This window comes from Chiloscyllium punctatum, chromosome 11 (assembly GCF_047496795.1).
Source record: "Chiloscyllium punctatum isolate Juve2018m chromosome 11, sChiPun1.3, whole genome shotgun sequence".
NCBI lineage: Eukaryota > Metazoa > Chordata > Chondrichthyes > Orectolobiformes > Hemiscylliidae > Chiloscyllium > Chiloscyllium punctatum.
The window spans coordinates 69,959,208-69,983,152 of record NC_092749.1 but is presented as its reverse complement, the minus strand read 5'-3'; the positions used below and the strand labels follow the sequence as shown (position 1 = coordinate 69,983,152).

At 38.3% G+C, this 23,945-nt stretch overlaps 1 protein-coding gene across 4 annotated transcripts in view; it reads left to right on the top strand.

Moving 5' to 3' along the window:
- Positions 1–18,946, top strand: part of usp34 (ubiquitin specific peptidase 34) — a 367,536-nt gene extending 348,590 nt beyond the window's left edge. For all 4 annotated transcript variants that reach the window (XM_072581002.1, XM_072581003.1, XM_072581001.1 and 1 more), the window contains 8 exons: positions 1,810–1,914; positions 2,027–2,151; positions 3,219–3,342; positions 9,333–9,412; positions 10,253–10,393; positions 13,806–13,952; positions 15,244–15,403; positions 17,664–18,946. In XM_072581002.1, the coding sequence (XP_072437103.1) occupies positions 1,810–1,914; positions 2,027–2,151; positions 3,219–3,342; positions 9,333–9,412; positions 10,253–10,393; positions 13,806–13,952; positions 15,244–15,403; positions 17,664–18,292 (1,511 nt within the window). In that variant the 3' untranslated portion in view covers positions 18,293–18,946. The remainder of the gene's footprint in view (positions 1–1,809; positions 1,915–2,026; positions 2,152–3,218; positions 3,343–9,332; positions 9,413–10,252; positions 10,394–13,805; positions 13,953–15,243; positions 15,404–17,663) is intronic.
- Positions 18,947–23,945: the final 4,999 nt, after the last annotated feature.

Sequence of the window (23,945 nt, the reverse complement as noted above, 5' to 3'; positions counted from 1 at the left end):
ACCAAGTCATTGAGTGTATAAAGACAGAGGTAGGGTCTTGATTGGTAAGTAGATCAAAGGTTATGGGGCAAAGGTAGGTGAATGGGGTTATGAAACATATCAGACATGATCGAATGTTAGACCACACTCGCATCAGGTTAAATGGCCTGATTCTGCTACTGTGTCTTATAGTGTTGTGGTTTTCGGTTATTTCTGTTCCAAGTTTTTTTCCCAATTTTCGATGGTCCAGACAAAAACAGAAAAAAAGAAAATCTATAATGTGTGATGAGGTTGCATTACTAATTACTGGTAGAATAACACATGGAGAAAGTGAGGACTGCAGATACTGGAGATCTATGTGTTGCTGGAAAAGTGCAGCAGGTCAGGCAGCATCCAAGGAGCAAGAGAATCAACGTTTCGGGCATAAGCCCTTCTTCAGGAATGAGGAGGGTGTGCCAAGCAGGCTAAGATGAAAGGTAGGGAGGAGGGACTTGGGGGAGGGGCATTGGGAATGTAATAGGTGGAAGGAGGTTAAGGCGAGGGTGGTAGGCCGGAGAGGGGGTGGGGGCGGAGAGGTCGGGAAGAAGATTACAGATCAAGAAGGCGGTGCTGAGTCCGAGGGTTGGGACTGAGATAAGGTGGGGGGTGGGGAAATGAGGAAGCTGGAGAAATCTGCATTCATCACTTGTGGTTGGAGGGTTCCTAGGCAGAAGCTGAGGCGCTCTTCCTCCAGGCGTCGTGTTGCCATGGTCTGGCGATGGAGGAGGCCAAGGACCTGCATGTCCTTGGCGGAGTGGGAGGGGAGCTAAAGTGTTCAGCCACAGGACGGTTGGGTTGGTTGGTGCGGGTGTCCCAGAGGTGTTTTCTGAAACGTTCCGCAAATAGGCGGCCTGTCTCCCCAATGTAGAGGAGACCACATCTGGTGCAGCGGATGCAGTAAATGATGCGTGTGGAGGTGCAGCTGAATTTGTGACAGATATGGAAGGATCCCTTGGGGCCTTGGAGGGAAGTGAGGGGGGGAGGTGTGGGCGCAAGTTTAACACATGGACTTGTACCCACAATTCGCAAACCATTGATTTCCAGCTCTCAAGTAATTTGTTAACAGAATATGAATTACTTTCTTTATTTCAAAGTGAAATTAAAGAGGAGTCCATGTGGGTTTTATTCACTCACCTCTAATTTGAAGACCTCAGCACCAGCATTCAAATTGAGAAATGGAATTGTGTTTCACATTACTATTAACCTATAGCTGTAGCAGAACAAAATATAAACTTCTAAATGATATTTTTCTATTTTCATTACTATACTTTAAATTCCAAGGTACATTGAATTGTCTTATTACTTTTATGCTATGTCAGTTTTTCTGCCCGTCTTTGAAAGATTTACTTGTATGTTTGTACTGACCACAATGTTGTTAGAAAACAACGTAAGGATTTTGAAACACACTTGAGATTTGTGACGAATATGAGAGAGGGAATTTGCACTTGATTTAGACAATTTTAGTCTAGTAGTTGAAATCACAATCACTTTTTGTTAAATCTGTATTGTACGCTTTTTTAAAAATTTCAGGAACCGTTTGGAGAAAATTACTACTTTTTGGCCAGCACAATCACCAAAAGAAAAGAAATTGTGTCAAAGTACAATTCAAGCAAGTGTTTTTGAAAATAATATCGGCATCGTAAAAAAACTATGCCTACACTACTACACACGTTGAAATAACTCAATAAATTGATAATTTTTAAAAAGAGTCCACCGTGGGACCTGCCAAAAATACTGACTAGGAAACGTTTCTTTTTATGTACATAAAATAAATTTGTCATTGCTTTCTAGATGTTTTAAAAGAACTTGTCCTCCTGAGTCCTCATGATTTCCTTCATACTTTGGTGCCGTTCCTTCAGCACAATCATTGCACCTGTCACCATAGTAGTATACCAAGTAAGTACAACCTGTGACATAATTAACTGCACGATGATAATAAAAACAAATAAATCTCTACTTGATTTGGAAGATTCTGTTTCACTCTTCATCTTTTAAACTAATTTTACAGTGTCTTTAGGACCTTATTTCCCCTGTCGTGAGAATATAAAGTTAATGGGTGGGAAAAACAATATACGTCCTCCTCGTCCAGAACTCAATATGTGCCTCTTGCCTACAATGGTGGAAACGAGTAAGGTATGTAGATAACTATGGAAGTCTTCTATGCAGCACACAGTTTATTATTTCTTTCAGAGGTTAATTGTAATAAAAAAATTAACATTTTTTGTGGGGGTAGATTCATTGTGAAATTTCATGGGCTTCTATTTACCAAACTGCTGTTGACATTAGGAGCTCCAATTGCTACAACAGTAGTGCTTTTAAAAATAAATTACAAATCTGCAGTGCCTCAACTAAGGAAGTAGTATTTAAATCAGTAATCATATTTTGATTGCAGAGCAGGACATGATCCAAACCCTATCTTACGTATTTTGTTCATGATCCATCTACTTGTTGCCATCAATATCCTAGACAATTCCCTTTGCTTACTACAATCTAAACGTAAATTTGTCTGTCTTTTCTAAGCTTTTCTTGTCATGTAATAAAGACGGTTTTTCCAATCCTAAAAGACTTTGGTTTGTGATTTTTCACCTAGCAGGTTGTGAGGGGATTTCTGTTTATTAGTTCATGGGATGTAAATGTCACTGACAACGTTGTTATATGTTATCTAACTCTAATTACCCTTGAGATTTATGGTGAGCCACTGCCTTAACCATTACAGTCTATTTTGTGTAGACACACTTTCACTGTTGTCAGGGAGAGTACTTTAGATTTTGACTCAACGCCAATACAGATTTTACAAAGCTGGCACCACCTGTTTCTCAGTATCAGTCATTTTAGTCAATTTGTGAAAATTGAGCTTGTGATACTAACCAACATTGATAATGTCTATTGATAAAATCTCACTAGTAAGATTTAATTTATTTTTCAAAAAGGCAATTTATGCTCCAAAATTGGCTCCAGGTTTCTATTTGCAAACAAATATTGACCCAACAAAAGATATTGAAGATGCCCACTAATTTCAGTCTAAATTTGTGATTGAATATGCTATCTGCAAGGCTATATATGTACTTAAATGTTTACAGTATACATTTGTCGTCATTAAACTGTTTGAGGTATGAAGCATTTTGTGTTCAGTAAAATCTAACATGGAAAATTCGCTGAGGCCATGATCTTTTTTTGAATAATTTGACTCTGTTTTGCAGGGAAAAGATGATGTTTACGACCGTGTACTACTGGATTATTTCCTTTCTTACCATCAATTCATCCACCTCTTGTGTCGTGTAGCAGTGAACTGTGAAAAATTTACAGAAACCTTAGTAAAATTAAGTATGTACCAAACTGACTTTTTAATCAGATAACATTAATGCAAGTAGTGATTGTATTGTTGTGTTCTAATCTGGTCATTTGTATACCGAAATAGTTTGAAAAATCCAGCATTTTCCCAATAAAGGTTATATTCTTACTAACTCATCAGTAGATTTCCTAGAGAAAGCAACTGCTAGTGGTCCATGTTATCCTGAAGAATGCCTTGACAAAATGTGTTTTAACTAATAATTCTGTGACATCATTTTCAAAGGCTTATGTGATGTAGTTCATGTGCACCACTAAATCATTTTCTTTTGTTTATCTTGGATTGTATTGTGATTCAGTAGGCTAAATAATGGGGACTTAAGGTTCATTAGAAGCATCTGGAATTTTTTTTCACCCTAAGGGATATGGCCATGGTTAGAGAGTGAGGTTTCACTTTGACTTTTGAGAAGTCTTTTGAAGGTCTTGGAAAAAGATAACCGTGTAGGAATATGCCATTTGACTCTTTGAGCGTACTGTGCATTAAAGAACATCATCATTGACCTAATAGTAGCTTCAAATCCATTTTCCTAACTGCCCTCCATAACTTGGACTCCTTAGTAGGTTCAGAAATCTGTACAACTTAGCTTTGAATATACAACGTTCAATGTCACACCTCCACTGATCTCTTCGATAGAGAATTCCAAACATGAATCACTCTGAGAGAAGTTTCCTGTTATCACAATCTTAAATAAGACCATGCTTATTCTGAAATTATACCAATAGTCCAAGATTCACTCAAGAGGGGGAGACATCATTTCCATCCTATGTTGTCACATCTCAGAATCTTATATTTCATGAAAATCACTTCTGAACAAGTATAGGGCCAACCGACTCAACCTTTCCTCATTGGATAATCCCCTCAACTCGAGAAGCAATTTAGTGAACTTTCTGTGTGTTACCTCCAATGTATCTTTATCCTTTATTAAATAAGTACATCAAATTTACATACATATTCTAGACGTGGTTTCAACAATGTCCTGTACAGATGTAACAAGACTTCTCCACTTTTATGCTCTATACCTTTTGAGATTAGATTAGATTCCCTCCAGTGTGGAAACAGGCCCTTTATCTCAACAAGTCCACACCGACCCTCCGAAGAGCAACTCACCCAGACCCGTTCCCCTACATTCACCCTTGACTAATGCACCTAACACTACGGGCAATTTAGCAAGGCCAGTTCACCTAACCTGCACATCTTTAGACTGTGGGAGGAAACCGGAGCACCCAGAGGAAGCCCACGCAGATATGGGGAGAATGTGCAAACTCCACACAGACAGTTGCCCGAGGCAGTAATTGCAATAAAGGCCAAATTCTATTTACCTTATCAATTCATTCTGTCTGCGTGCTAAGTCTTTGTGATTTGAGAATGGCTTCCTGCTGTGCATCAATTAGCCCATTGAGTCTGTATTGTGAAGCAGTTTATTCTGAGCCCCTGCCTCTGTAGCCTTGCTCATCCTTCTTTCTCAGGTAATAATCCCATTCGTTTTTCAATGTCTCAATTGACTGCACTTTCACCATATTCTTTATTTGTTCATTCAGTGTGGTTGTCAATGACTAGGCCAGTTTTTATTGCCCGTTTCAAATTGCCCTTGAGAAAATAATGGTGAGCTGCAGCTTTGAACTGCTACAGTTAAATGGAAATTAAGTATGTACTGTTAAGATGGAAATTCCAGGATTTGGATGGAGCAACAGTGAGAAATGACCATATAGTTCCAGGTCAGGATGGTGGCTGGTTGGGAGGGAAACTTGGAAGTGAGTTTTCCTAAGCTTCTACTGTCCTTGTCCTTCCAAATAGTAGAGGTTGCAGGCTTGGAAGGTGCAGCCAAAGGTGCCTTATTGAATTGCTGCTGTGCATCTTGTCAATGATGCATGCTTCTGCCACTGTGAATCACTAGGGCCTGGGGTGCCAATTACCTGTAGACGGGCTCCTTTGTCCCGGATGGTGTTGAATTTAAAGTCATAGAACTGTATAACTTGGAAACAGACCCTTCTGTCTGGCTCAACCACGCTGACCAGATTTCATAAATAAATCTAGTCCCATTTGCCATGATTTGGCCTATATCTCTCCAAACCCTTCCTATTCATATACCCATCCAGATGCCTTTTAAATGTTGTAATTGTACCAGCTTCCAAACTTCTTCTGGCAGTTCATTACCTACACGCACCATCCTTTCTGTGAAAATGTTGCCCCTTAGGTCACTTTTAAATCTTTCCCCTCTCCCCTTAAACCTTTGACCTCTAGTTTTGGACTACCCCACCCTGGGGAAAAGACTTTGTCTATTTACTCTATCCATGCCCCTCATGATTTTGTAAACCACTAAAAAGGTGACCCCCTCAACTCCGATGCTCCAGGGAAAATAGCCCCCGGCCATTCAGCCTTTCCCTATATCTCAAACCCTCCAACCCTGGCAACATCCTTGTAAATCTTTTCTGAATCCTTCTAAGTTTCACAACATCCTTCCAATAGGAGGGAGACCAGAATTGCACAAGGCACTCCAAGAGTGGCCTAACCAATGTCCTATACAGCTGCGACATAACCTACCATCTTCTACACTCAGTGCACTACTAATAAAGGCAAGCATACCAAATGCCACCTTCACTATCCTATCTACCTGCGACTCCATGTTCAAGGAACTATGAACCTGTTCTCCAAGGTCTCTTTGAGTATTAACACTCCCCAAGACCTTGCCATTCAGAGTATAAATCCTGACCTGATTTGCCTTTCCAAAATGCAGCACCTTACATTTATCTAAATTAAACTCCATCTGCCACTCCTTGGCCCATTGGCCCATCTGATCAAGATCCCATTGTACCCTGAGGTAACTTTCTTTACTATCCACGACACCTCCAATTTGGTGTCATCTGCAAACTTAATAACCATACCTCCTATGTACCCATCCAAATCGTTTGTGTAAATGACAAAAAGCAGTGCACCCAGCATCAATCCTTGTGGCACCACTCTGGTCACAGACCTCCATTCTGAAAAGGAACCCTCTTGGACCACCCTCTGTCTCCAACCTTTTGAGTCAGTTTTATATCCAAATAGCTAGTTCTGTCTGTATTCTATGTGATCTAACCTCACTAACCAGTCTGCCATGAGGAACCTTGTCAAACGCTTTACTGAAGTCCGCATAGAGCCATGTCAACCACTCTGCCCTCATCGATCCTCATTGTTACTTCTTGATGTTTTATAAAGTGCATTTAACCAGGCAAGCGGGGAATATTCCTTAGCACTCCAGAGTTGTATTTTTTACTTGATAAAGAGGTCTGAGGAATCAGAAGCTGGGTGCTATGTTACTTGCCTCATAGTCCATAGTCTCTGATCTGTTTTTGTTGCCTCTTGGGCAGTCCATTCCAGAACCTAGTAACTTGCTGAATTAAGATGTTTTTCCTCATGTTGCCCTTGTTTCTATTGTTAGTTACCTTAAATCTGTGCTCTCTTATTCTTAATCCTTTCACCAATGGGAGCAGATTTTCCTAATTACTTTGACCAAGATGGTAACCTATCACTAATGGTGTGTCACAGGGATCAGTGGTGGCATTGCAATTCTTTACAATATATGTTAATAATTTGGATGAGGGAAATGGACATGCCATCACAAAAATTGGTGGGAAGGTATGTGGTGAGGATGAAATGGTCTACTGAAGGTGACACATTAATGCAGTGAACAAGAACGTTGCTATTGGAATCTAACGCGGGAAGGTTTGGCATAGATAATAGAGGAACTGAATACTATTTGAATGGAGGAAGACTGTAGAAAGCTGCAGCACAGAGGGATTTGATGGTTCTCAGTCATAAATTACAGAAAGCTAGCATACAAGTTCAGCACGTAATTGAGAAAACAATTTCCTTTATTTTAAGAGAATAGAGTATAATAATTGGGAAATCTTGTGAAAACTATACAAGGCATTTGTTAGATCACACCTAAAATACTGTGAACAGTTTTGATTCATTATCGAAGGAAGGGTGTGCTGGCAGTGGAGGCAGCCCTGGGAGGGATCACTATGTTAATCCCAGGTCTCGAGCTATTCTGTTATGAGAAGAGGTTGAATAGGTTGGGCATGTATGCAATGGATTCAGAAGAATGACAATCTTGTTGGAACATATAAAATTCTTAAGGAACATAATAGGGTAAATGCTGACAGGTTGTTTCCCACTGTGGGAGAGTCTAGAACCAGAGGATGTCGTCTCAGAGTAAGGGGTCACTCAATTATTCAGAGATGAGGAATTTCTTCCCTGAGGGTAGTGAGTCTGAGGAGTTCTTTACTGCGAGCTGCTGCAAAGGCTGAGTTGTTAAATATATTTAAGGCTGAAATAGAGTTTTAATCAGTAAGAGAATCAAAGGTTATGAGGAAAAGGCAGGGAAGTGTAGTTGAAGATTATAAGATCAATCACAATCCTATTGAATGGCGAAGATGTTCTCACAGGCTGAATGGCCACCTGTATTTTATGCTCTGAGTATAGCACCCAGAACTGCACACAGTGCTCCATCTGAGCCCAAGTCAGTAATTTATGCAAGTTTGACATAGCGTTCTTGCTTCTAAACTCTGCTTTTCAACTCAAGTACAGGTAGCCCCCGCTTTTCGAATGTTTGCTTTGCACAATTTCGCTTTTACGAAAGACTTTACTTAATACCTGTTTTCACAAATCCGAAGAGGATTTTCGCTTTTACGAAAAACAGCAATACCTTTTCCCATACGAATCATGTACCTTAGCTTTACACCATTTTTGGATTGCGAAAGGATTCCTGGGAACACTCTACTTTCAGATGAGGGCTACCTGTATTCGACTTTTCCTCCTGCCTTCGATGGATTTTTCCCATGTGCAGCCAGGTCCCTGTGGTCATGAACCTTCTCTAGAATTGTATATTTTAGCTTTATTGACTCTCTGCAACTTTCTACCAAAATGAATCACTTCGCACTTCTCTGCATTAAATGTCATCTGTCTCTTGTCTCTTGTTCATCCATGCCACCACTCTGGCTACACTATCCTCCTCACAGTTCACAATGCTTCAAGCGTTGAATTGTTTGCAAACTTCAAAATTATTCTCACTGCACTAAGGTCTAGATCATATTAATCAGAGAGAGGGATCTTAGCATCAACATAGGCCACTCCATTGTAAAGCTTCCTTCATCTGAAAAACAACTATTCACTACTACTACTACTACTCCCTTCCTTGGAACTCAGGTCAACACCTAATCCATGTTGCTACTGTTTCTTTTTAATTCCATAAGGTCTAAACTTGCTCAGAAATTTGTTGTGAAGCACTTTATCAAATGTTTTTTGGGGACACCATGTACAATATATCAACAGCATTGCCCTCATCAACCATCTCTATTATCTCATCAAAAAATATTAGCAATGATGCTTTGATATGTCAGGTGGGTAAAAGCATAATGTGATTAGTATGTCATAAAAGCAAATGAATTAATAAAGAAATAAAACAATCTAAAGATTTAAGCAAGGATGAAGATATTAAAGACAGATGTTCTAAATGCCCTCGATTCTTCTGTTTAGCTGTTTTTAAACCAAAAAAAAAATCTGTGGTAGCAAAATCTAAATGTTAATCTTCAGTTAATATATTTTTAATACTAACTGAATTTTTGATCATATTCACACAACTTTAACAAGATAATGGGGCTGTAGTTTATTCTTACTCACATTTAAACGCATGTAAATTACATTTTGATTACTTGCTTTACCATTTAGTATATGTTGACCAGAACCATTTTCAGTAAAATGCTGATTTTTCTTTAAAAGTTATTTTTAAAAATTGAACAAGCCACAAAGTTACAATCCATTTTTAATTGAAGACTTAATTGGGCATGTATTCTTTTCCCACTTCACAGTAACAAATTTTGAAAAGTGCCAAGAAATTATGTTGTTTACTTTGTGCAGGATGTAACCGATTGAAGGTTGAGTCTTTGCTTCTTCAGTAACACTGCAATTTGTTTTTGATATACAGGTGTCTTGATAGCATACGAAGGCTTGCCTCTTCATTTAGCGTTATTTCCTAAACTTTGGACAGAAATTTACCAGTCTCAGGTATTTTAAGCTTCTACTTTTAAAATCGTTGATGTAATTTAATTTGAAAAAAATCTATTTAGTTGGTGCATTTTAACTAGCTCAAAACAAAAGGATTGTAAAAATAAATATTAACTCAGAATTGTGAGTCTCTGATAATACTGACAATGTTGGCATCACCAGCTCCTCCTTTAATTTTCCAAAATAACCAGTTAGGTCTTCAATACCTGTTAATCTCCCTGTTAATGGTAGATTGGAGCCACATATTATGAGCAGTAACCGTAAGTGGGTTTGATGACTCTTTGAGTCACATGGTATTTGGGAATAAAGAAGGCCTTCTATGTATTTGATAATATTTTTTTTAAAAGGGCCCTTTAGTTTTGATTTTTAACAATTACTGTAAACCTACATCTTGAGGCAAGAAAAGCAAATTACACAATGTAATTTTAAGCCGAAACATTTATTAGAGATACCATGAAGTCTGTGTACAAAATAAATATATATTTAGCAGCTGACACAGCATGTCAGAACTGCATTATCCTGCTTCCGAATTACTTGTAAATATTTATAGCTTGAACTGTTTTCAGTTTGGTGAACTCAGTTCTACTGTTGAGCACTGTTATACATTCGACAAGATATTCTGTACAGGGAGCTGCTTTAGTTATTCCACTGATTGGAGAGCAACAACCAAAGGTCTAAAAGTCTCTCATGAACCTTCATGGTGAGAATGATGCTTGATGTTTCATAATAAGGTTGGGGAAGGGGTAGATAGAAGATTAATAGTACACTTAACTGCACAGTTAAACTTTATTTAAGTTGTTTTGTTGCACTGTTATTCTCACTTGTACCTTTTTTTCCCAGTCACCCATGGCGAAGAATTGTGTAAAGCTACTCTGTGATGAACCGGTATTTGCTGAATATATCAAATGCATTTTAATGGATGAGAGGATATGTCTGAATAACAATGCAGTTTATACCTTTCTTGCTTGCTTTCTTCCCAAGGTATGATAAATAACTTGTCCCTGGACTGTGTGACCTGTATTCATTAATAAAGCATTGTTTGTGCCTGACACACTAGAACTCCAAATTTTATTGCAAATATGCTGCATGAATTTAAGGAAATTTACTTCTGTTGTCAGAGTGAATATGTACTGAGCTTTTGATTTTAAAATATGCTGCTAGGTCAGTTCATCCATTGAGCAACAGGGCTATAGTGACCAAGAGATTCCAGATTTGGTACTCAGTTGGCTGGTCTCATCTGGTGTGGTAATCCAAATGGTAATACATCATCTCAACAAACCTATCTTGGGGAGGAAGAGATGCCCATGCATAATTGCTACAAACTGGAACTGTGTAGGTTATTGAAAGGGCACAACTGAAATGGGATACCCCTCCCTTGGAACTGATACTCAAAATTGATGCAGGAATAACACACAGTTGGGTGAACTACACCCCTGAATCTGTACAACTGTTAAGGATCAGAGGAAAGTGATTAAAGGAAGAATAGATACTGAGTCAAGTTACCAAAGATTTGCAGTTTCTTGTCACTTCATGAAACACTTTATTTTGAAGTTGAATTTCCAATTTTCTTCTGAAGATTTGCTTGATTATCCCATTATTTGATAATCATTTTGTATTACTTAATTATGCATTTATAAATTATACATTTATACTACATTTTAATTGATTATCATGAAGTAGTGCTTTTCTGGTAACTACATTTTTCATAATTTCCCTTTATCTTCCAGATCTTTGATCACTTTCTATTTCTGATACCCAGTATTCATTTTTACTTTCTTTGGGCATCTTTGTTAGCTCTGTTCTTCCTGATTACCAAGCTTCATCTCTAATGCTAGTACTTTTTCCTTCTATCTAGTTATCTTTGTGTAAACTGTATTTTCCTTTCTCCTGAGTTTATAGTTTTTTTATGTTTTCACGACTCAATATATCTGCTATACATCAACAATGTTGCTGATGAGCCTTTTTTGCAAGTAGATCTCTTGTTAACCTCATTTAAGATCAAATTAATAAACCAGTTTCAACTAAATGAACTTCAGCGAGCCTTGCACAAGTTGCACAACTTCAAACTTCTTACAGTAGGGTACCTACCTTGGGTGGAAGCATTAACTGGAATGCCTCCCTTTTACTTAGATATTCAGCATAGAAGTAGACTTCAAAATAAAAGTAAATGAAGAAGTGGTTGCCTATTGAACATAATTTATGGAAACACTATTATGGAATCTAAAGAGAACCAAGATTGTTTGACAACATTGTCATCATGTAATAGAATGAACAATGCAGTTATGTAAAAATGAAAACAGAAAATGTATTCTCCTCTGCAAATATGAAGACAGACTCCAGAAAAATATGTAAAAGAGCAACTAATAACTGAATATTAAATAGGAAACAATGACTTCAAAATTAATGAAGTTTAGAAGTTGATAAGTCATCAAACCCATACATTCTGCAATACCAAGGCAGGGAATGATGCATTTCCAAAGGAAATTGGAGAGAGCCAGTATAAATTGAATGGTACAATCTTTAGGGATGCAAGATCAGAGAAACCTAAGATTCACTTACTAGCACCTTTGAAAATGGGAGGTCAGACTGGCAAGGGTGAAGTATGTTTCATAATACCTTCAAAGTACTGCAGAGGAGATTTTCTAGACTGGTATTCAGGATGAAGGTCTTGATGTGGGAAGAATAGGGAAGGTGAAATTCTTCTACTTAAAATAAGAATGTCAGTGATGATTTAATATAATTGCTCAAAATTATGGGTTTTAATCAAGTAGGTGAAGAGAAGTTGTTTACGTTGTTTGGAAAGTCAGTAACAAAGAAGGCAGAGATCTAAACTAGAGAATGTTGTGTAAGGGAGGTAGAATCAGATTCAACTACCACTTTCTAAAGGGAATTAGATATATGCTTGAAAAGGTGAAGTTTGCTGGGCTATAAAGGAAGAGTAAAAAAGTACAACAGATTGAATAAAAACCAGAAGAACTACGGATGCTGTAAATCAAGAAATTGCTGGAAAAGCTGAGGCAGCATCTGTGAAGGGAAATCAAAGTTAATGTTTTGGATCCGTTGATCCTTCTTCAGAACTGATGGTAGCTAGGAAAATGTTGGTTGATATTCAGAAGATAGGCTGGAGGAAGGGTAAATGATAGGTAGGGATAGCCCCACAGAGAGAGAAAAACAGTTGGACAGACAAACGAATCTATAACGACTGGCTGGAAGGGAGACTGTTAGTGGCTAACAGTGGGTAGTGTGGAATTTGCAGACTGTGATTTCAAGCATGTTGTGAGCGATATGTTCCCTTGTCCTCACTACTATCCCACCAGCACTCACATCCAGAAGATCATCAGCTGCCATTTCAGCTACCTCCAAAAGATACCACCACCAGACAGACATTCCCCTCCACTCCCCTTCCATGTCTGCCTTCCATCCAGGGCACCCTGGTCCACTCTTTCTTCGCTCCTAACATCCTACCCATTTGCCTTCTCCCTCCTAGGTATCCTACGGCCCAAACGTACCCTCCAGGTGAAACAACACTTTACCTGCATTTCCCACAGTCTAGTGTACTGCATTCTACTGCTCACAATGTGGTCTCTACATTGGGGAAATGAAGCATAGACTGGGTGACCACTTCACCAAACTTCTAGGTTCTACCCACACAAAAGACCCTGAGCTTCCATTTTCCTGCCACTTTAACACACCACCCTATTCCCTCGCCAACATCAGTGTCTTAAGCTTGCTGCAGTGCTCCAGCAAAGCTTTGCGCAAGCTGGAAGAACAGCACCTTGTTTGCCACTTGGAGACCCTGCAGCCCTCTAGACTCAATATCAAGTTCAATAATTTTAGGGCCTGAACTCCCCCATGTCCTAGACCCCCTACCACAAACACCAGGCCTTGTTATCATCTATTCTGCCATTACACAATACCTATTGTTGGCCACTAACAGTCTCCATTAACAGCTATTCACCCTTCCAGCCAGATCATTATCAATTCCTTTGTCTGCCCAACTGTGTTTCTCTCTCTTCGGGCTCTACCCCTACCTAATATTTACTCCTTATCTCCTCCACCACCCTGTCTTTTGTATATAAGCCAACATTTTCCTAGCTACCATCAGTTCTGAGGAAGGGTCACCAGACCTGAAATTTTAATTTTGATTTCTCAGATGCTGACAAATTGAATAGCTCCTTTGACGAGCTAGCACATACACAATAAACCAGTTGAATAATATGATTCTATAAAATGAGAAATTCCAAGAATCCTTTGGAAAATATATGAAGGATTTCCAGAAATATTGACTTTTTTTGCCAGTACAGAAATGCATTTGTAGCTGATTAGTGCATCAAATTATTTGTTTGTTCTGTTTGAAGTTGCAGCACCCTCATTCTTGACATTGTTTTTCCAGGTTCAGAATCAGGTATTTTCCAGTTCAAACTGTTCTAGTTTGATCAATAATTTAATCACAAATCTAATAAATGAGTACCATAATCTTGAGCCAGAACTTCTGGGGCAACGTGTTGAAATCTCTAAAGTTGGTGCTATTCTAAATGGGGTAAGTTTCCATGTGGTCTGTCTTTAAGAAGTGTGGGGGTGCTGGTGTTGGACTGGCATGAACAAAGTTAAAAATCTCACACATCAGGTTATAGTCCAACAGGTTTATTTGGAAGTATAAGCTTTTAGTGCACTGCTCCTTCACTCTCCTTCATTGGGTACCTGATGAAGGAGCAGCGCTCCAAAAGCTAGTGCTTCCAAGTAAACCTGTTGAACTCTAACCTGGTGTGTGTGATTTCTAACTTTGAGAAATCAAAACGTTATTTTTCTAGTTTTCCTCCTAATATTGCTTTTATAAACGTTCTATCAACTGAAGTATTTTAATTTTTTTTAATATTAACAGCCCATTGAGTATATTCCAGCTGTAACTCAGGTGGCACCCTACCACAACAGCTGTATTCTAGGTTCAAAAGACTAGCTTCACAACCAACCAATGGCAGGCAACCTTCCGTTTAAATATGAAAACAGGGCCCCTAAGTCCACACTTTAGTGAGGCCAATGTTAGTTCCTGGAAAGTGTGTCTCAACACTGACACCAAGTTGCACCTCCATACAGATTTTCAGAGATAACACCTTGTTTTCTCAGTCTGAATATTTTTTAAACAATAAATCCAAATGTTCAGAAGTAAATTGATTGATTAATAAGCCCCATTGACCCTACCCACATCCCTATTCTCTTTTCCCCTTTCTCCATCATTTACTTGCTTATTAGCATTTGTTTTTGACAATAGACTTTGCTTGGATTGGTCTTTTGATATGAAGTATCTTCAATGTTTTACATTCATTCATTGCAGGCCATATTCTGACTAAAATATGGGGGTGGCACAGTGGTTAGCACTGCTGCCTCGCAGCAGCAGGTTCGATTTCCAGCCTTGGGTGACTGTCTGTGTGGAGTTTACACATTCTCCCCATGTCTGCGTGGGTTTCCTCCGGGTGCTCTGGTTTCCTCCCACAATCCAAAGATGTGCAGGTTAGGTGAATTGGCCATGCTAAATTGCCCATAGTGTTAGGTGAATTAGTCAGAGGGAAATGGGTCTGGGTGGGTTACTTTTCGGAGGGTTGGTGTGAATTTGTTGGGCCAAAGAGCCTGTTTCCACACTGTATGGAATCCAATCTAATCTAAAAAAGACTGGGTTAAAATTTTGTTTTCACATCTCAGGATTTGGTTCAACTACAACTTCATTGATGCATTCAAATCTTGACCATGTCTCTGAACTTGCCATGTGAAATTCATTTCACATTTCAACCCAGTTCCTAAACCAAGCAGGTTATGATTTACTTTCTTCTCAACAGGATCTCCGAGCTCTCGCCTTGCTACTTTCCATACACACCCCCAAATTGCTGGATTCAGCGCTAATTCAGACGCTACAGGGCTTGTTGAACAAGTGCAGAACTTGTCAACAACAGAGAAGTGCACTACAGGAACAGGAAGCAAAGGAAAGAAAGACTAAAGGTATGTGTAGTAAATTCACTGTAATAATTTTGACATTTTGCTTTTCAAATTTAATATCATAACTAATATCCCATCAATGCAGTTTTATGGTATTATAGATTTATAAAGCCTTGTATTATCTTTCTCCAGATCACTGGGATGGTGCGCTGGAAATAAGCTTGGTTATTCTGTGGCAGTCACTAAAGTTAAAAATGTTATCAAAATGTGCGAAGTCACCAATTTACATAACTGATGGGTTCAAGTTAACAGAATTCACAGGCCAGATTTCTGTACTTAATAGTAACTACTATTTATTACAAATACATAGATTCTAACTGCACATAAGCTCCTCTGAACTGTCAGCATACAACTCTACCAGTTAAAACTCTAACACCCTTCTAAAATCCCTCTGCATGCTGATACAGACAGACAAAAAAAAAGTGCTGTTATGGGTGTAAGTTAAAAAAAGACAACACCGGGGAAACACCTCAATAGCACCAGTACATCCCCTCCAAAATAAATAGGTCGCTTCAGAGAAACACTAATTGCAGAAATGCTAAGAATCTGGCATCTAAATTCTGAGGGAAATACTCAACAAAACTCTCCTCCAAAAGCACTCTCCCCCATCGAAGAATAAAGCTGGAGGAACAAAAGGGATAAACTCAAAAGCAATCCAGCTATAGTTAAGCACAAAATGCTACCAAGTGCAAGTACAAAACAGAAGAAATCTTAAGTTATCAATGTGCTTTCACCATGAACCTTTTATTGTGTTCACAGTAAAATCAAAGTATACAGTTACCTCATAAAATTTTAATTTACTTGCACATTTTAACTGAAAGATTCCAAATTAATATATTTGATTGGCTTACTGAAGCTAAAATGCTGGAAAACAGGAACAGAAGTCCTGTTTAGTTTAGTTTAGTTTAATTCCTCAAGCCTGTTCTCCATTCATTAAGACCATAACTGATCTGTTGACTAAACCCTTAGCCATTAATACCTTCCAAAATCCATCAATCTCAGATTTAAAATTACTGATTGATATAGTATCAGTTGCCATCTTCAGAAGAATTCCGAACTTCTTCCATCCTTTCTATGTTTCCTAATTATATTTCTCAAGGTATTGATCTTTTTTTTAATACTCTGCTCCATCATCCAAATTACCCAACCAGAGGAAATACTTTATTTCTACCTACCTCTATGATCCTTCTAATGTTTAGAAAACCTCTTATCGAATTAACCCTTAATTTTCCAAATGCCAGAATAACCTTTCTCCTCCTAATCTCCTCTTGTCGTTTAACTCTTTGAGGCAGTTATCGTTTTGGTAAATGTAGGCTGCATTCCTATCACGAATAATTATGCTTTCTAAAGTGTGCCAAGAGCTACTCACTGTAAGCAAGTTGTGGTCCTTTGTGTAGCTGTTGTATAACTCTGTTCCTAAAGCTTTATTATTTGAGTTCTCATGACATTACATAACTTTGAGTTACATGAAATACTCATTTTCCAGCAAATACTTCTACAAACAGTGTGCATGTAAATATGAAAGTACATCGAACAATGAAAATATTTTACCTAAGAGGGATGTCATGGATATTATAGAATGTCATAAAATGTTTAAAGTAGAAAATGGAGCTTGGAAGCAGCATAGGTAGTCTGTACTTGGCCTGGAGCATGATTATAAGGATTTCAAGAGTTTGACCGAGTGCAGAATCATTTTAAAAACCTGTTCAATTAGAGGTAATATTGGTATTAATTAACAGACATAACTCCCATTTACAAAAGTTGCTGAATATTTGCATCCACATTATATAGGGCAATATTCCTGTTTTTCATGCAATATGGCTCCACTGGCTAGGGCAATATCTATTGCCATCCCCAAGCTTCGGGAAGACAATGATGAGCAAATTTAATCATAAATTTAAAGATAAACTTAGTACAGAGCAGACTTCAAATGCTTCAATCGGTATATTTTAAAAATTACACCTCTTGCTGAAAAAGTTTTTTTGAATGGTTTAAGAGTCTTAGAGCTGTGAATAAGTTTATTGATTTCTTTCTAGTCCGCAAATGGATGTTTTGTCAGCACCTGTACCTGAAACATGTAACTAATATTGGCACAAGCCTGTGGTTCTGAGCTTAACATTAAAACTTTAGTTCTCTGTGCTAACAATTGTATTAATTTCTGTAAGTAAATGTTTGCGTAAGATCAATTCAATATGTGACTCAATCAAGCATTAGTTTGTCATGCAGTTTAGGTAATATTTAAACATTTTTCCTCTCTCCGCAGATGATGAAGGAGCCACTCCTGTGAAAAGGAGGCGTGTTAGTAGTGACGAAGAACATCCTCTGGACAACAGCACTGGGCATAGCACTCCAAGTGACACTAGGACAGAACCTAGAGAGGCATTGACGCCAGCTAGTACCTCAGATACTGAGACTAGAGACTCAGCAGTCATTGATCCAGGCACTGAACATGACCCGCCAACCCCTGATCCAATTTCTGTAAAAGAAGATAAAATGGAATTTTCTTCGGGTGCACGTGAGACATTAATCAGCAATAGGCCCCAGGACTGTTTAGAACAGTTGCAAGGGGAGGATTCTGTGGAGGATTGCAAAGTGGTGAAGGAACTACTAAATTCTGAAAAGGAAACTAATGTGAATGAAGATGATTCTGACTCTCCCTCGACACCACCACCTGTTACTACAATTTTATCAGATCTGACTGACCTTAGAAACTGTGAGGCTCAAAATCTGCCTTTTGACCCAGAGACCACTTTATCCAGCAGTTGTACCCATTCCAGAGGACTCTTTAATATGCAGCAACAGGATCTTTTAGATAATTTGTGCAGGACCATTGAATCTACAATTAGTGCAGTCACAAGAATATTGAGCAGAGGGAATCAACCCACTTCTTGATGAGACTACTAGCATGACTAGTTCTGTCTTTTTTAAATACGGTTTGAGTTTGTTTAATTTTGTTCTGCCTGTTGGATCTGATGCTTTGTGCTTCACTGTCAAGTGACATTTTTCTGCTTGAATGCCTGTTAGTTGTTTGTATGAAGAAGCATCTCAGCCATGAGAGAAATCGTGTGTTCGGGTTATGCGCTTGAAGATGTGATAAGTGAAAACCTAAACACAAATTTATAGATAACTTAAAACAAAGGCATTTACAGCACATTTCTCAAGGGCAATCATATTAATGGTCAGCTTTTACATAGAAGTAATTTGTGGCTTTTCATCCAGATTTGAGGTGTATCTTCGGGTGAAGGGTTACAGAAATTTTTGTTCTTCATATTGTATGATGTAATTTAAAGATATTGCATTTTTACTGTGTATAATATTGTGTCTTTTGTTGCCAGTTTTTGTACTCTATTAAGGAGGCAACTTTGCCTCAAATCTCCGTGGTTCTATTATCCAAATTAAGTTGTTTACTTGTATACTAAACCAACCACGATTAATTTGATTCTGTTAAGAATCCTCTGTAGACATCGACTGGTATAAATAAGGTGCTTTATCTGACAGGTTTCCCATGGTGGAAATAAAGCACACAAAATAAAAATTAGAACTTTATTTTGTTCTCAAGAATGTTTTATTATGTACAGAAATTAACTGCCAACTATTCTGCACAAAGGAATAAAGTAGGTAGTGGATTCATAACTTAATTACTAAAAAAAATGAAGTTGTCTTTCTTGCTGACACAGTCTCATTGTCCATGTTAAATTGACCTAAGATCAGAGTTTGCCATTTGATAAGTAGTTTTACACTGACATGCAAATAAAAGCCAGCCATAATGGGTTTTTAATGCACTATTATGGATTTAATCTAACACTAAAGGTTCAATGCTACTGTACTAAAAGCATTGAGCCAGTTATTGAGGCCAGATCATTCGCTCTGTCCCTTCCTGATTCTACTGTAAGTCTTTCCAATAAATACATTTTAAATCAAACTTGGACAGGCTTTGGAAGTGCTTAATGTCTGATAAAACATTTAGTGGTGAGGATTTTGTTTTTGTATTGAAAATGAATTTCCCATACACAAGTATCGAGACCACACTGAAGCTTGATGCATTATGAAGAAGACTTATCCACGTTCCTGAGTTGTGCATTATTTCTGACAATTATATCAAATTTTCACCTTGTGCACAGAGAGTTTGCATTTTCATCATTTCTGACCAAAAAAAGTAAGATGCAAAGTTAATGCAACTTTCAACGTTACAGATCAATGCAGAAGGATACCCCAGAAGACACAATGCTAACATGTGGTCATGTATTCCGGAATCAATTAGATATACATTAGATTAGATTCCCTACAGTATGGAAACAGGCCCTTCGGCCCAACCAGACCCGCCGAAGAGTAATCCACCCAGACCCAATTCTTCTGACTAATTGACCTAACACTATGGTCAATTTAGCATGGCCAATTCACCTGATGTGCACATCTTTGGACTGTGGGAGGAAACCCACGCAGACACGGGGAAAATGTGCAAACTCCACACAGACAGTCACATGAGGCTGGAATCGAGCCTGGGACCTTGGAACTGTGAGGCAGCAAAACTAACCACTGAGCCAGTAAGAAGGCATTATGCTGTTCCATTATCTGATCTACATATACAAAATAAATCCAATGTACCATTCAATTAAGTGAGAAAAGATGAATCTGGATAAAATTTTATCTTAAATATATCTGCAAATGTGAAAAAAAATGATTTGAGGTAAATGGATTTTCCACCCAAATAAACCAAAGTACAGAATTGGTAACAAAGGATATTTGAACCCCCAAAAAAAGTAATCCAATTGTAAGAAAATTTAATCCAATTGAATTGACAATCTTATGCTGCATAACATAAACTGTGTATATTTCTCCTGTTAAAGATAATCCTCAACTGTTGACTGTCATGTTTTTGGAGAATCTGTTACTGAAAGGATTCTCTGCAGGGTAGTAATCTGAGGAAGGGGCATGAAGGAAGTCAATCACTAGGCCACACACATTCTCCACATGAAAGATTTATTCTCATTTTTAATAAAAACTCTCAAACTGTGCAGCACCTCAACTGATGATGATCTGAGCAAACGGTCTTTAATTCCATGTCCTATCTCCAATCACGGTAATTCTTTGCAACCTTAATGAATCATTGCATCTTGGTTTCTTTCAAGAAATGCTACGTTCTGAAAAATTAACATATACTTGGGAGTTATTATGATCATCAAACTGGCAAATTATTCTTTAGGAGGATTTCTGACACTGGTTGAGTTAACTCCCATCTTGGTCCATTCTTAGTTAGATTTCATTTGTTTTGATTTAAGCTAATATTTTCTGTTAAGCTTTCTGTTATTGTGCTTAGTTTGATTTTCTTGTTCAGTATTTATCTGAAACTTTAGTTTTCTAGTTCAGTTGGTGTGAACTGTTCAGCTGGTGTTATCTGTTACAAAGTGGAAATTAAACCCAATCCTATAGATTCATTGGGATCATTTTACAGATGGAGAAACTGCAGTGAAGGAGAGAGCAAGTGGACAGAGATAGCTGAGGTTTTGTTTTAAAATTGGTTTGATCAGAGAAAATAGGATCGACCCTTTTGTTTGATGAGTTAGTGAGGTGTTCATCAATTTGCAATTACCACTGAAAGTTGAGATCAGGGATTAGAAGGAAATTTCTAAACTCAAAGGAAGCATGACATGCCTTACCAAATGAAAAGATTGAGGTAAAAACAATCTTTATTTGGTGTAGTGAATAAATATTTGAAGTAGCGAAAGATACAAAATTATGGGGAGTGAATACAGGAGAGGATTTAATTTTGGATTACAGTAATGACAGATGCCAAAGATATGATGGACCAAATAGCCATCATCTGCAAACCCTTGATTCATTAATGGGCTCTTTTTGCACTGACTCTCATATTTTAAATGTTAAATGAGATATATGTTGCTCCTCAACTGCTAATCACCTGCTCTTAACAAGAATTTAAATAGATACAGGAGTAGGACTACCTCAGGCCTGTTTTGCCTTTCAGTACATTCTATATGGACTCCACTTTTCCCAGAACTCTTGACTCCCTTGTGGTTCAAAAAGGGAGCCTGCATCAGCCTTGAATATATTCAGTGGTTCAGTACCCAGAAATACTTAGGGATAGAGAATTCCAGCAAATTCTGTTTTAAAAATTCCTTCTTGTATCCATCTTAAATAGCCAGTCCTTCTTTTGAACTTCAGTGAAGCCCAGCTTCTTCTCATTAAGCAATGCTTCCATACCAGGAATTAAACTAGAGGGTCTTGCATGAACTCCCTTCAATGCCAACATATCCCAGCTTAAATAAAGAAACCAAAACTCTATGCAGTATTTCGAGGTTTGGTCTCATACTTTATAGTGCTGCAAGACTTCCCTTTTTACTTCATTCTCCTTGTAATAAGGACCAACATTCAATTTGCCATCCTAATTACGTTTTAAACCTGCATGCTAACTTTTTGTATATCATGTACAAAGACAGCCAGATCTGTTGGTACCACTGCAATCAGTATACACTGCATTTAATAATATTTTGATTAATTGTTCTTCCTACCAAGACACTCATTTTCCCACAATCTGCTAGGTGTTATATTGTGTGCACACACTTTATCCCTTTGCAGATGCTTTGATCAAACGTTGTAGGACTTTTGAGAGCAGATATGTTATTGGCAATATAAATTTTGAAATATTGCAAAAACAATACCAAACTGAAGGTCTCCTTCCCAATTAGAGTCATAGAGGGCTACGGCATGAAAACAGGCCCTTTGGCCCAACTTGTCCATGCTGCCCAGTTTTCACAATTTAAATTAGTCCCATTTGCCTGTGTTTAGTCCATATCTCTCAATACTTATCCTATCCATGTACTTGTCTAAATGTTTCTCAAATGGCTAAACTGTACTTCTTTCCAACTACGGCTAGCACCCCATTCCAGATACTCAACCACCCTGTGTTAAAACAAAATTGCCCCTCTGGACCCTTTTGTATCTGTCCCCTCTCACCTTAAGCCCATATCCTCTAGTTTTCGACTCCGCAACCATGAGGAAACGCTGTTTGCTGCCTACCTTTATCTATACCTCTTATGATTTTATAGACCTCTATAAGGTTACCCCTAAGTCTCCTACACTCCAGGGAAAATATTCCCAGTCTATTCAGACACTCTTGATTACTCAAACCTTCCAGACTAGTGAGCATCCTAGTAAATCATTTCTGCACTCTTTCTAGTTTAATAATGTCCTTTCTATAGTGGGAACATGGTGAAGTTGAGGGAAAGAAGGTTCCAGAGGGATGTGCGTACCTCTGAGTTGCTGCGACTTCAGTTCCTTAGTGCCTGAAAGGAAGAAAAAAGGTTTCTTGTTGAAGTTGAACAAATTAGAGGATGAAGTGGAACTGGGAGAGCAGAGCAGCTCTGAGCCTATATGGGGTAGCGCTGATGGAAAGAAAGGTCAAGAGTGTGCACGTGGCACTGTGTGTGGATCCCAGGATGTGGTGCGAACAGCAGTCCGAGGAGTATTGAACACCATCTTTGATCCTGGGTGAATTCAAAACACAAAGGATGTAACTTCAGTTGGAACCTATGTGGTGGTAAGTCTGAGCTGGCAGCAATCACTGAGGAATGTTCTGTGGAATGGAAGCAAGTTTAGGCAAACATTGTCAAATGCTAGGAATGGCGATAGTAATGATGGTGAAGAAGAAAGTAGAACAGAAATCCTATCAGAATAGCAAAACTTCAAGATGGGCATACCTCAAAAAGATGTCAAAAGTCACACAACACCAGGTTATAGTCCACAGGTTTATTTAAAATCACAAGCTTTTGGAGTGCTGCTCCATCGTCAAGTGACATGTGAAATGTGGTAGTGAGTTAAACATTAGGATACAATCAAAGACCTGCAGATGCTGAAGTTGTGAAACAAAAACGGAAATTGCCGGAAAACTCTGGCAGCATATGGAGACAAAGCAGAGTTCATGTTCAAGTTCGATGGGTTGGTTCTGCTTTCTCTCCAGATTTACTGCCAGACCCTCCAAATTCCTCCAGCAATTTCTGTCTTTGCTTCAGAACTTCAACATCCACAGCTCTACCCTTTTTCTGCTGGTTTAGAAAAATACCTGCTGTGGAACTTTCAAAACAGCCTTCAACTCCTCAATTTCCTTTGTCTGAAGCACATTGTTCCAGGGAAAACTATCTGTAAATTTACTGTGCAATGTTGTCTAGTATTGTTTCAAATTCTTTTTTTGCATTATGATACACATGGTGACATACAAGGCAAGCGTTCTTATCTTTTACAGGTCTTTTTGGTGTTCCTAGTTATCTCACATCATTATTGTTTTACCTTGTAATTTGTGACATCACTCTACCATTGGTTAGACTGCAGGTCGGCGTCTGGGTCCATGCCTTTGGAGCATCTAGAATGTTTCTGGCTGCTTTCAAAAGTGGAGGCATGAGAGATCATTTCTGTCTTCAAAATGTGTTTCCGCAATCTCAATCAGCCTGTGTGGCTTGGATATCGGATGTTGTGTGCAGCAGCACTCCCTGTCTTTTTTTTTCATCTGCAAGGATGTATTAGATAAGAAACA